This window comes from Corvus brachyrhynchos, unplaced genomic scaffold (assembly GCF_000691975.1).
Source record: "Corvus brachyrhynchos isolate BGI_N302 unplaced genomic scaffold, ASM69197v1 scaffold66, whole genome shotgun sequence".
Classification (NCBI taxonomy): Eukaryota; Metazoa; Chordata; class Aves; order Passeriformes; family Corvidae; genus Corvus; species Corvus brachyrhynchos.
Window position 1 is genome coordinate 322,609 of NW_008238440.1, and position 10,411 is coordinate 333,019.

At 50.3% G+C, this 10,411-nt stretch overlaps 1 protein-coding gene across 5 annotated transcripts in view; it reads left to right on the forward strand.

Moving 5' to 3' along the window:
• Positions 1-8,612, forward strand: part of ASCC1 (activating signal cointegrator 1 complex subunit 1) — a 34,873-nt gene extending 26,261 nt beyond the window's left edge. For 2 of the 5 annotated variants that reach the window (XM_017736560.1, XM_017736561.1), the window contains exons 10-11: positions 4,680-4,787; positions 7,821-8,612. In XM_017736560.1, coding sequence (XP_017592049.1) covers positions 4,680-4,787; positions 7,821-7,937 — 225 coding nt within the window. In that variant the 3' untranslated portion in view covers positions 7,938-8,612. The other 3 variants (XM_017736562.1, XM_017736564.1, XM_017736563.1) reach the window with 2 other exon arrangements.
• The last annotated feature ends 1,799 nt before the right edge of the window (positions 8,613-10,411 follow it).

Consider the following 10,411-nt stretch of genomic DNA (forward strand, 5'->3'; position numbering starts at 1 on the left):
AAAGAGGGCAGCACATAGGAAAAACTCTTGAAGCATGGGAATGCTTTTGCCAGTAGTGGATGATAAAGTGATAAATAATAGGCTTTAATTGCAGCAAGGGATTAGGAAAATCTTTGTAAAGGGGAGGGTAAGGAAGCACTGCTCTAGAGGAGCTGGGAAAAGGGGGTCCTGATTGTTTTGAGGAAGCAGAGATGTTAGTCCAGGATCTGCCACCACCAAGCTCCTCCTGCCTTGGAGGAGGGGAGGATGGTGGAGCTGATGACCTTCGCTGGTCCTTTCTTCAGCTTGTCACTTCATGATTCCTACATGGAATGTGTGCAGAACACCCATGAGATGGCATCTGTGAACGTACCAAGAGCTGCTTGGCATTTACTTTGGCTCAGGAAATAAAAATATCAAAAGGAAACCTCCCATCACACACCTTGGATCTTTCTCCATGAACTTGCTGCTGTTTCTTACGTTGGTGGTACTTTGCCAGAGAGAGATGGTTATGTTGTTTCCAAGGGACTGCACCAGTGGTTTAATTGTAAGGGATTTTCCTGTGTCATAGAGGAGAGAGCCCTGACTTGGGTATCTCCCGAGAGAGGCCACTGGGACTTTTATGACACAAGATTTTCTCCCTCCTGAAGTCTGCCTGCTTTATTCTTCCTGAGGGAGATGAGGTGAAAAGGTCTCTGCTGCTGCCTTTTAAATCTGCCAGAGGCTGGAAGAAAAGAAGAGGGGAAGGGCTGTGGAAGGGCTGGATGCTATATTGGGGATGGAGAGACACTCCAGAGCCAGCTGCACACTTGCAGAACAAAACCATCTGCAGCCTTGTGGCTGGTGCTGGTGGTGACAGCCCAGGTGACAACCGCCCTCCCTGTCCTTCCTACCCATCTTCCACCCTTGTGACTCTGCGCGATGTCTTTATCCTGTAACACCTCAGCGGTCTTGGAAAATGTTGGATGCCCAGCCAGCCATCCTTTTAAAAGCCGTGGAAAGGAAGCAATTGCTAATTTGGAGAGGAGTTGGGAACGCTGGGAAGAGCCGCCTCTCTGGATGAGTGCCTGCCTACCTGCTTTTCCTATGCTTCTCATGCATTATTCCTGGCAAGCTTCCAAGCACAATTAAACCTCTGACAGATAATCATTGGCGGAGTGGTGTCCAGGGTGAATAATACGGGAATCAGGTATTTCTTCTTTTGGCACCAAATTGTTTCAGAAAATGTATTTTGAAAGTCAAAAATGGAAGGAAAAAGAATCTATTCATTGAACAAACTCCTCAGATCTAGACACTTTGCCCAGTTGTGTCTCATCCTCTGGGAGGCACCAGGGGCTTTGGTTTTGGGTTTGTCTGTCACAGTTTGGGGGAGGTTGGGGCATGGCTAGGAAGGGGTTTGGTGAATTCTTTGGGATGAGGAAGAAGGAGCTCTGCCAGCACCTACTGCAACCTGGGAACTATGGCAGCTGTGGAGATAACAGCCTTCTGGAGAGGTCCTGGCAGGTGTGTGTGGGAGGCTGCAGGACTGAGGTGTGTTAAGCAAGTAGGTGGAATCCCAAAAGCAGGATTGGAGGCTGTGGTTTGTGCAGCAAAGGAGGTTAATCAGAAGAAGTCAGATGGACAGAGTTTGCTAGAGTTCAGTGGACTCTCTTAGAGTCCATCAGTGTTTCTGAGTGTTACTTTCACATTTCAAAATTTAATTTTTGAAGATTTTTAATCTTTCCACGTTTTTGCCATTTCTTCCGTAAGTCCTTTTTGCCTGGTGCTGGTATCAGTAATCCAGCAGTTTGCTGAGGAGTCAGTGCCTTCCTGCTGTGTCTGGCATGGGAACTGCAGTTGTGCTTTGGCCAGTTGATCTGGAAGGGTGATTGTTCTCTGCTCTTCTCCAGTGTTTTCCATCCCAAGCTGTGGACGTGTTACACAAGCTTTAATTCAAATATGTCATCCCTTATGAGATGGAAAAATATCCAGGGGAGAGCGCAGAAAGTCTGCAGACAAACAGGTTTTGTTGCTCCGTGTTGAGGCACCTCTTCAGAAACGCTGCTTAATTTTTCTCCATGCTTGTCAGCGGGTGCCTGGGATTTTGTTTGTCCCTCCCCTTCCCTGAAGGGAATAACAGCACCGTAACATGCTGATTTCCAGCGGAAATCTCTTGGCTTTCCGAGCGTGTTCCCTCATTCACCACTGCTCCCGATCGGGACACGCTGGGGTTGTGCTGCCGGCGAGCTGGTGAGTGTTGTCACTTTGTGCAGAGCAGATGAAGCTGTAAAGCCTCCAGCTCCTCCGAAGCCTCCGTTTAATCTCCTGGTTGGAGCTCTCCATGTGCTGCTGTCGGACCTGATTCCCAGCACTGGGTTGTCTGTCTGAGTGATCCTCCTGCACGTGCTTTACCATGGAGGCAGAGCCCGGTGGTGCTCAGCCTGTTCCCACCCTTCCTGGATGGGATCTTGGGGTGGATAAACATCTTCCACCCAGGAGAAACAGTAGAGGAGGGATTGCTGAAAAAAAGGAATGACAGTGAGCTCATCCACAGCCGTAGGCTCTTGGAGCTACGAGCTTCTTCCTCCCTGCCTTTCAGAAGTTGCTAATTTCTGTGTTCATTCCAGGTATGGAAAACAGGACCCTCCCTCAGCTCCCTGCCAAGGGCAGCCAGGTTTGTGAGGCAGATTGTCACAGGCTAATGGCATTACATGGCGCTGCTCGCCCGCAGCGCTGAGTCACTGGGGACACTTTTGTGCTGTTGATCTATAATAGCCCGGCCCGAAGGCACTGCTTTCTGTGGCTGGAGTTCACAGCAGAGCTCCCCACAGTCAAGGGAGGGGTGTGTGTGTGTGTGTGCGCACATCTGTTTTATCCCATGGTATCGCTGCTCTTTGGTGGGAATTTTTAATTGCAAGGCATTGCAGTGAGTTGTTTCTCCCTCGGCATTTCCAGGGCTCTCGGCAGAGCTGCGTGGACTTTTTTATTAATTCAGGATGGGTCTTTTTTTTTGGCTGACTACCGTAAACGACGGAAGGCTTTAAAAACTGATCAATAATCCTGATGGTAGTGGCAAAATCCAGGCCAAGGCAGTGTGAATGCGAGCCAGAGATTACGTGAAGAAAGCTTTAAATGCCTCCGATTCCCTTCCTTTCCATGGACTTACTTTGTCCTCCCTCCTCCAGTGCTTCTCCAGCCGAATCCATTAATATTTCTCATGCTTGTTGAGCCCGTGACAGGTGATTTAAAAGCCCCAGTTTGTGTTGGCACCTCCGCTCTTCATAACCGGAGCTGAAACACATCGCTGCTGTTCTTACGTGGATTAGCTGTGATTTATTGCTGTTGTTCCCAGGATGGAACACAGAGGTGCTGTCTCATTCCAGGAGGGCTGTCTGTGGGAAGCGAGCCCCCCGAGGAGGACAACTTGACAAACACCCGCGCTCAGGAACACGACATCGTTTAGGCGCCTGTTTTAACTTCTTCATTGAGGAATCATCCTCCTCCTTGCCTCAGCAAAACCTACTTTACGGGCTTAAAAAGGGGAAGAAAATGAAAAAGAGGCATCCTGGGTTTGATCTGCTGCTCTGCCTTTGATAAGGAAGTCGTTGTGGTTTAGGGGTTGAAGTTTGTACGAGCAGTTTTGGCTCAGGTTTGCAAGGAGCGAGAGGTTTGATGTGTGATTCCGTCTCTCCCAAAACAAGTCTTCAGCCTGTTACCTTCCTTCAGAAAATGGTTGTCTCATCCCAAGGGAGACCTGCTGTGTAATTTGTGGGTAATCGAGGGAAACAGACCTCGAGGAAGAAGGGTTTCCAGCATCTGAACGGAATTGTCTTAAATGGGAGAAAATGGGGTCTTAGAAATGACAGTTGTGCTGCTGTCTTTTCCTGGCTCAGGATAAACGACTTTGGGGGGAGAAGTGGAGGAAAACTTGCTTTCTGGGAGCTACCACAGGGCTGCCTGCCTTTCATCATTACCTGAGTGGCGTGTCCTTGGACCCAGTCCCCAGGAAGGGAGAAGGAGAGGGAGAGGGAGAAGCACTTGGGCCCACAGTAGTTTGCAGGCTGACCTGTGAAATATGGGTTATCCATCATCCAGTTCTCCTTCTCTTGGGAACTCGTGGCTTTTGGGGAGGGCAGTGTGGCTGTAGTCTGTGCTATCCCCTGCAGATCCTGGGATGCTGCTGCTGCCACTCTCCAGGCACCTGCTCTGTCCCCATGGGAGATGCAGGCATCCTCGCTGAGCATTTGGCTGTGGTTTGAAAGGCAGGGCACACCCCTGGAGCGTTTGCTTGGAGGTGCTGGGTCTGGGGTTAAAAGTTAACAATGCTCTTTCCTTATTCCATTCTAATTCAATTTGGGAAGGCAGCAGGGAGACAGAGGGCACTTAGTCCTCTAAGTGCTATTCCCTTGATGGGAGTTAGTAGCTTGCACTGCATTGGTGGTGTTGATTCTCTAAGCTGACCTTTTCCTCCATCAGGTTCATTCTCATTTATAATACTTAAAAAAAAATTCCCAACCTCCATCCTCTTATTTATTCCTTGGGCATCGAGGACATAAATCTTTCGGCGTGTTTGGATTTATAGAATTACTGTGCTTTTGCTGAGCCTCGCGTCCCACTCCAATCAAATGACACGGCTCTGCGGGCGATTGCATTTCTCCTCCCCTGCCTCCTTCCTGGCTGCTCCTGATCCACATCTCCTCGTCTCCTCGTGTTCCCTGCAGCCTTTTCAGGGAAAGCTGGGCCCTTGGCAGCCGCAGGAAAGGACAAGAAGGGGAGTCAGCCATTCTTCGGGTTATCAGCAGTTGCTTCTGAAGGGCAACAACCTCCAGGTACCTTCTTTCCTGGTGCAGAATAAAAAATGCTAAGATGCTTTTCCAGGAGGCATTTAATCAGCTGCGCTCCAGGCCTCCTCCAAAACCAGAGCGTTTCCGTGGTGGCTGGGGAGAGGGGGGAGTTAAAAATATCTTTCTTGGCTCTACTTGGCTTCTCCTCAAGATAAATAGAAGTGAAAGTCAAAAGCAGAGGCTTGGTTCTCTGCAATCTCTTCCCAAGTCCCCAGGGACCTGAGTGCAGGATGCTTTAGTGATGGGAAGCCACCTCCTGGTGTTTCAGAGGTCTTGGAGGATTCCTGGGGTTTCAGAGGTCTTGGAGGATGATGCTGGAGGGGTCTTTCTCCACACTGCTCGAGGCAGGTCTCAAGATTTGCAGTGATCTCCGTGCCTGGTCTGGTGGCTTCTGTCGTGGGAAGCCTCAGGGAGCACAGGAGCATCAGTGAGAAGCCAGCCTGAAACCAGAGCAGAAAAAAGTGTCTGTGGTTGTCCTCTAAATCCTGTAGCATGTTTACTCTCAGAAAGTACAGCCACATTACCAAAAATCAATAGTTCTAGCAGCGTTCCTCCCTGGGAAACACACAGCTGCTCGAACACACGGGAGGTGGTGAATCTTATAAAAGCCAAGGGAATACAAAGTGCTTTGGTACAAGGGCTTTGCTGCACTTCTAGCAGTGTACAAATGGACAGCCCTTGACCTGGGCAATGCCTTCTGGGGCTTCCCAATCATCCTTCTGCTCTAATGTGCCTGAGGCTGTGTGAGGCAAGAGGGGCTCGGGGAAGGTTGGTCTCATTAAGTAATTTTTGCTTTGAAGTACATGTGTTCAGTAAGAAAAACAGGTTGTGGTGTGCAGCTACAATACAAACAAGACTCTTCCTTTGGTTATTTTGTGGAAAGGTTTGACTTCTAGCGCTGGCACATCCCAGCATTTCATTTGTTTTCTTCATAGAATCCTGGAATGGTTTGGGTTGGAAGGGACCACCTTAAAGACCACCTTGTTCCATCCCTCTTGCCATGGACAGGGACACCTTCGACCAGGGTGCTTCAAGTCCTGTCTAACCTGGCCTTGAACACTTCCAGGGACAGGGCAGCCACAGCTTCTCTGGGCACCGTGTGCCAGCGCCTCCCCACCTCACAGGGAGGAATTTCTTCCTAGTATCTGAATTGTGCTCCGGCAGTCCTTGTCCCATGACTCCATGCCCTTGTCCAAAGTCCCTGTCCAGCTCCCTTGGAGCCCCTTTAGGCACTGGAGGGGGTCCTCTTCAAACCCTGGAGTACCAGCACACCTACCACTCCCTCTGCTAGGAGTCAAGAGAGAGGTGATTTCTGCTTTTCCTGGATGGAGACTGCTCTATGAGGGAAAGGGATGCCAATGCCAACAGCCTCTGTGACAGGGACAGGTGTTAAGGCTTGGGCTGGGTGGGCACAGTGGCAGAGCACTGCAGGGAGACCTGGACAGGAGGAAACCATGCTTCCTTCTGGGGTCAACCAAAACAAAAAGAGAAAGGTGACCAACCCCTTTTTACTGCCATCTCTTATTAATGAGGCATTTTATCTAAGTCCTCCAACATGAACAACACAGGCTTTTGGGAACATAATTAATCTTTAATTGTATAAATCTTTAATTGTATGAAATGGAGTTTGTGTGGCTGTCGTCATTTCTCCTCTTTCTTTTCCTCCTCTCCCGGTATGAGATGCTTCCTTAGCGCAGCTCCTTTTCTGCAGGCTGCTCTTTATTAGGGCAGTGACCCCGTGGAGCCACCACTCACAGTGTCCCTTGAGGCCACGCTGCTGCCCTGGGGTCTCTTGCTCTGCCCCAAGACAGGCAGGGAATCACTTTCCCTATGGCACTTCTCCTTTGTGGAGTGACAGCAAACCCAGGAATTGTCCTGAAAGAAATCTAGCTGGTCTCCTCTGGAAGAAAGGGTATTTGCAAAATAGAATCCTCTTGGGAGAACCAACAAAAGAGCAGTTGTGCCCAAATCGGTGCCAGGCAGAGCCAAATGCCTCTTTGGAGGAGGTGAAGTGCAGCCTTTCAGATGCTAAGTAGGTATTTGGGATTTCAGTCATTCCCTCTATGGAGGAATTGATGCACCATTGGCTCTAGGAGGATTAATGTGTTGGCTTTCCTTCATGCCTTCTGTAAGGGCAGGAAGGGCTGTGGGACTGTCTCAAGCCCGCGCCTGCAGGGACAGATAGAAAACTGAATAGGAGACAGATGGAATGGACATTTTGGAGATCTCCAAGGTGGGGAGAAGTCACCGCTCAGGTTCTCGGTGACTCTCAGCGCTCCGGTTAAACAGAGCTTCAAAATTAGCATCTCCAGCGAGCAGCTTTTCCTGAGGCACAGCTGATGTTCCCAGGTAGAGCAATTTCCTGCTGCTTAATGGAACGGGAGGAGCACTTTACGCTTGGACACGATGCTTTTCCAGCAATAAGTTCTTGTAAGAAATTCTGATGTCATTTTTTTGGTCTGCTTCGTAGATTGGATTAATGGGCAGGGACACGCCCCCCCGGGCGCCGGAGTTGGCTTGCTTTCCTTAATTTGCACTCAAGTCTTTGCCGAACAAAGACGGATTTGTTGAACAAAGCGGGGTCAGTGCTGGGATGAGGAGCCTTGTGCTTCCAGCCTGCTAGTTTGAATTAGGACTGAGCTGTAACTGTTAAGTCCTGCGTCCTGTGGCCTGGATTGGTGCAAACCTCCTGGCCTCAAACCTTGCTCCTGCAGAGCCTGCGACCTCAAGAGCCACCCGGGGGTGGTGCCTCCAGAGCAGTGAACAGCCTCCCCACGCTCCCTCAGTGACACAGGCAGCGAAATAGGGGAGGTTTGAGCAGCTGCTGCTGTGGATAAAAAGAGTTCAAGCGCAGTCTTTAGTGGGAAGAATAACGTAAAGAACAGTTTCATTTAAAGGCAAAACAGATCTGTGAGCAGAGGCTTTTGACAGGGCCAGCTCCTTCCAGAGAGCCATGGGCCAGTTGCAGGCTCCACTTCTCTGGTGCCCTTCAAGTGGTCTTTTTCTTCTTCTTTTCAGCTCTTCGAGAACTTCCACTTCGGGGAGGTGCAGCTGGACTCGGTGCGTCTCTCCCAGAGGTTCTCCTCGGACGCCTCTGGCTACTACGCGACATCTGGGCAGCTGTGCTTCTCCTGAGGCGGCTGTAGCGGGTCTGCTCTGTGCATGATCCCGCAATGAAGTGTTTTGTAGGACATGAATCTTGGATGGGAACCTGGAAACTCCAAATAGGGATGCCTCATGACTCCTCCAAAGCATGGGAGCCATGGCATTTCCCTGCAGCTTTTCCCACATGTATTTCCTGCCTTCTCCTTGGGAGGGCAACCCCCAACCTGGGGGTTGCCAGGGTCCTTCCTCCTCCTTTCCCCAAAATGTCATGAAGTTGCCTGTGATGTCTGTGGATTGCTGGTTTTCCAAGAAAACAACTAGAACTGGGGCTTTTGGGGCATCGCCAATGTTTAAATGTGGCTTTTTGTCAGAAGAAGGAAGTTTGTTCTTAAAATAAGTATTTAAAATCCAGGAGAGCTTTCCCGGAGCACGATTTAACGATATTGAGGTCAGGCATTGCTTGGATCTCCAGCAGCGTGCCTGTGTGATGTAGATCTCCAAATAAATTAATTCCCTTCAAAAGCAAAGTGTTTATCTCCTGTTGCATTGATAGTTTCTGTAATTAAACTTCCAGCACAGCACATAACTATGATAATAAGAAAGCATGGATGGTTAGAGCTCTTTCCAGTGACCGTTTCGGAGCATGTCAAAAAACATATGCCTTGTAGGTGGTTTCTCCATTAAAAGCAGCACCAAGCTCTTTGATTCCATTGTGAATCCTTCCGAGATCTCAAGACAACGTCGTTTTTTCCTGTAAATCTCCACATTTGGTAAAAATAGCGACACAGGCTTTCAACTTGCCCTAGGATGAGCGCTTTGAAAAATGGAAGGTGCTGGTGCTTGGGTGTTTTGTAACAAAACAGGTGCTGCTGCCCATTCCTCGTTGCTTCCATGGATATGGAATCATGCTGTGTTAGAGGTGGAGAGTGTCTCAGCCAGGGATAGGGGTGCTCGAGCAGAACCCACATGTCCTAGTGATCGTTTCTAAGAGGTCTTCACCCCACTTCCTCCCTCCAGAGTGAGCTGGGAGTGTGGCCGTGCACCAACAGCAGTGGAAGTCATTCAGGAATTGGGATTGCTTTTCTTTTTCCCCCCAAATGTATTGCTGTTTATGTTTCCCAGACCAAATTGCCTGTCTGCTTTCAAGCCTGCCTGCCAGGCAGTCAAATCATCTGTGCTTTCACAGGGTGCCCTTGCTTGTACCCAGTTACAGCCACTGGGCTTTTTGTGTCCTTTTCCTCGGAGCTGGAACGCCTTTGTGCTCTCTGAAAGCCGCCTTCCAAATGGTTCCCTTGGGGAGCAGAGCACCAGCACACACTCACAGGGAGGTGCTGAGAGCACTTAACACCGGTTGCTGTCATCTTTCCGCCAGCCTGAAGAGGTACTTGGCAAATCTCTTCGGAACAGACCCGGGAGCTGCTCACGCAGCCACCAGGAAAGGGGGAGATGCACCTTGGGAAGCTTCTGCCTCATGAGTTTTTAACGACTCTCACCAAGAAGTTGAGGCAAACACGGATATTTGACAATTGGAGCATACTCCTCCTCTTCCTACTTGTGTAAACATGTTTTAGTGACAATTCTTTTGGAAGTTGGTTGAATTTCGCTGGTAAGCAGCTTATCCCACTGCTCTAGCCTGGCACAGCAAAATTCATTTCACACCTCCTTCCCCAGGCAGAATTAAGGATTCTGATCTTTTCCCTGTCATCAGTGGGGCTTGCTGGCAGTTCTCCTTCCCATCCTGAGGGTCCTGCCAGGGAGAAGAGAATCTGGATGTGTGCTGTGGCATCCCCGGCTGAAGCTGTGAAGGAGCTGCAGCTGGGGTGAGTTGTCACTTGTTGCCTATCCTGATTTCCCACCCCGCTGAGTAGAGGGAAAAATCCAAAAGCAAAACCTTGGGATAGGGGTGGGAGTCTTCCCTGGAGCCCTAACATGCTGTGCTGGGATGGCCAAGGAATGGGGACCGCAGTGTGGGCATCACAGGGAGAGGGGTTGGAGGATGGTAATTGCAGGGTGGGGATATGGCAGGGACAAGGGGCTGTAGGATAGGGGTGCAGTAGGGACTGGGAATGCAGGATGGGGGATACAGGCTGGAGATGTGGAAGGAATGGGGGATGCAGGGTGGATACATGGTACGAATGAGGGATGTGGGATGACTGGTGCTGGATGGGGACGTGGCAGGGGATACAGGATGGGGGATGTCAGATGGGGACCTAGCAGGGACCAGGGATGCTGGATGAAGGATGTAGGATGGGGGATGCAGGACAGAGATGTGGCAGGGATGCAGGATGAGAAGGTGGCAGGGACCAAGGGACGCAGGACATTGGATGTGGGATGGAGACTGGGTAGGGACCAAGGATGCGGGAAAGGGGTGGGGGGGGGAATGCAGGATGGAGACGCGGTAGGGACAGTAGTGCAGGACGAGGAGTGCGTGATGAGGACTTCAGGATGGGGGTGTGGCAGGGGATGCAGGAGGCAGGATGAGGGGCGCGGGACGGGGACGGGTC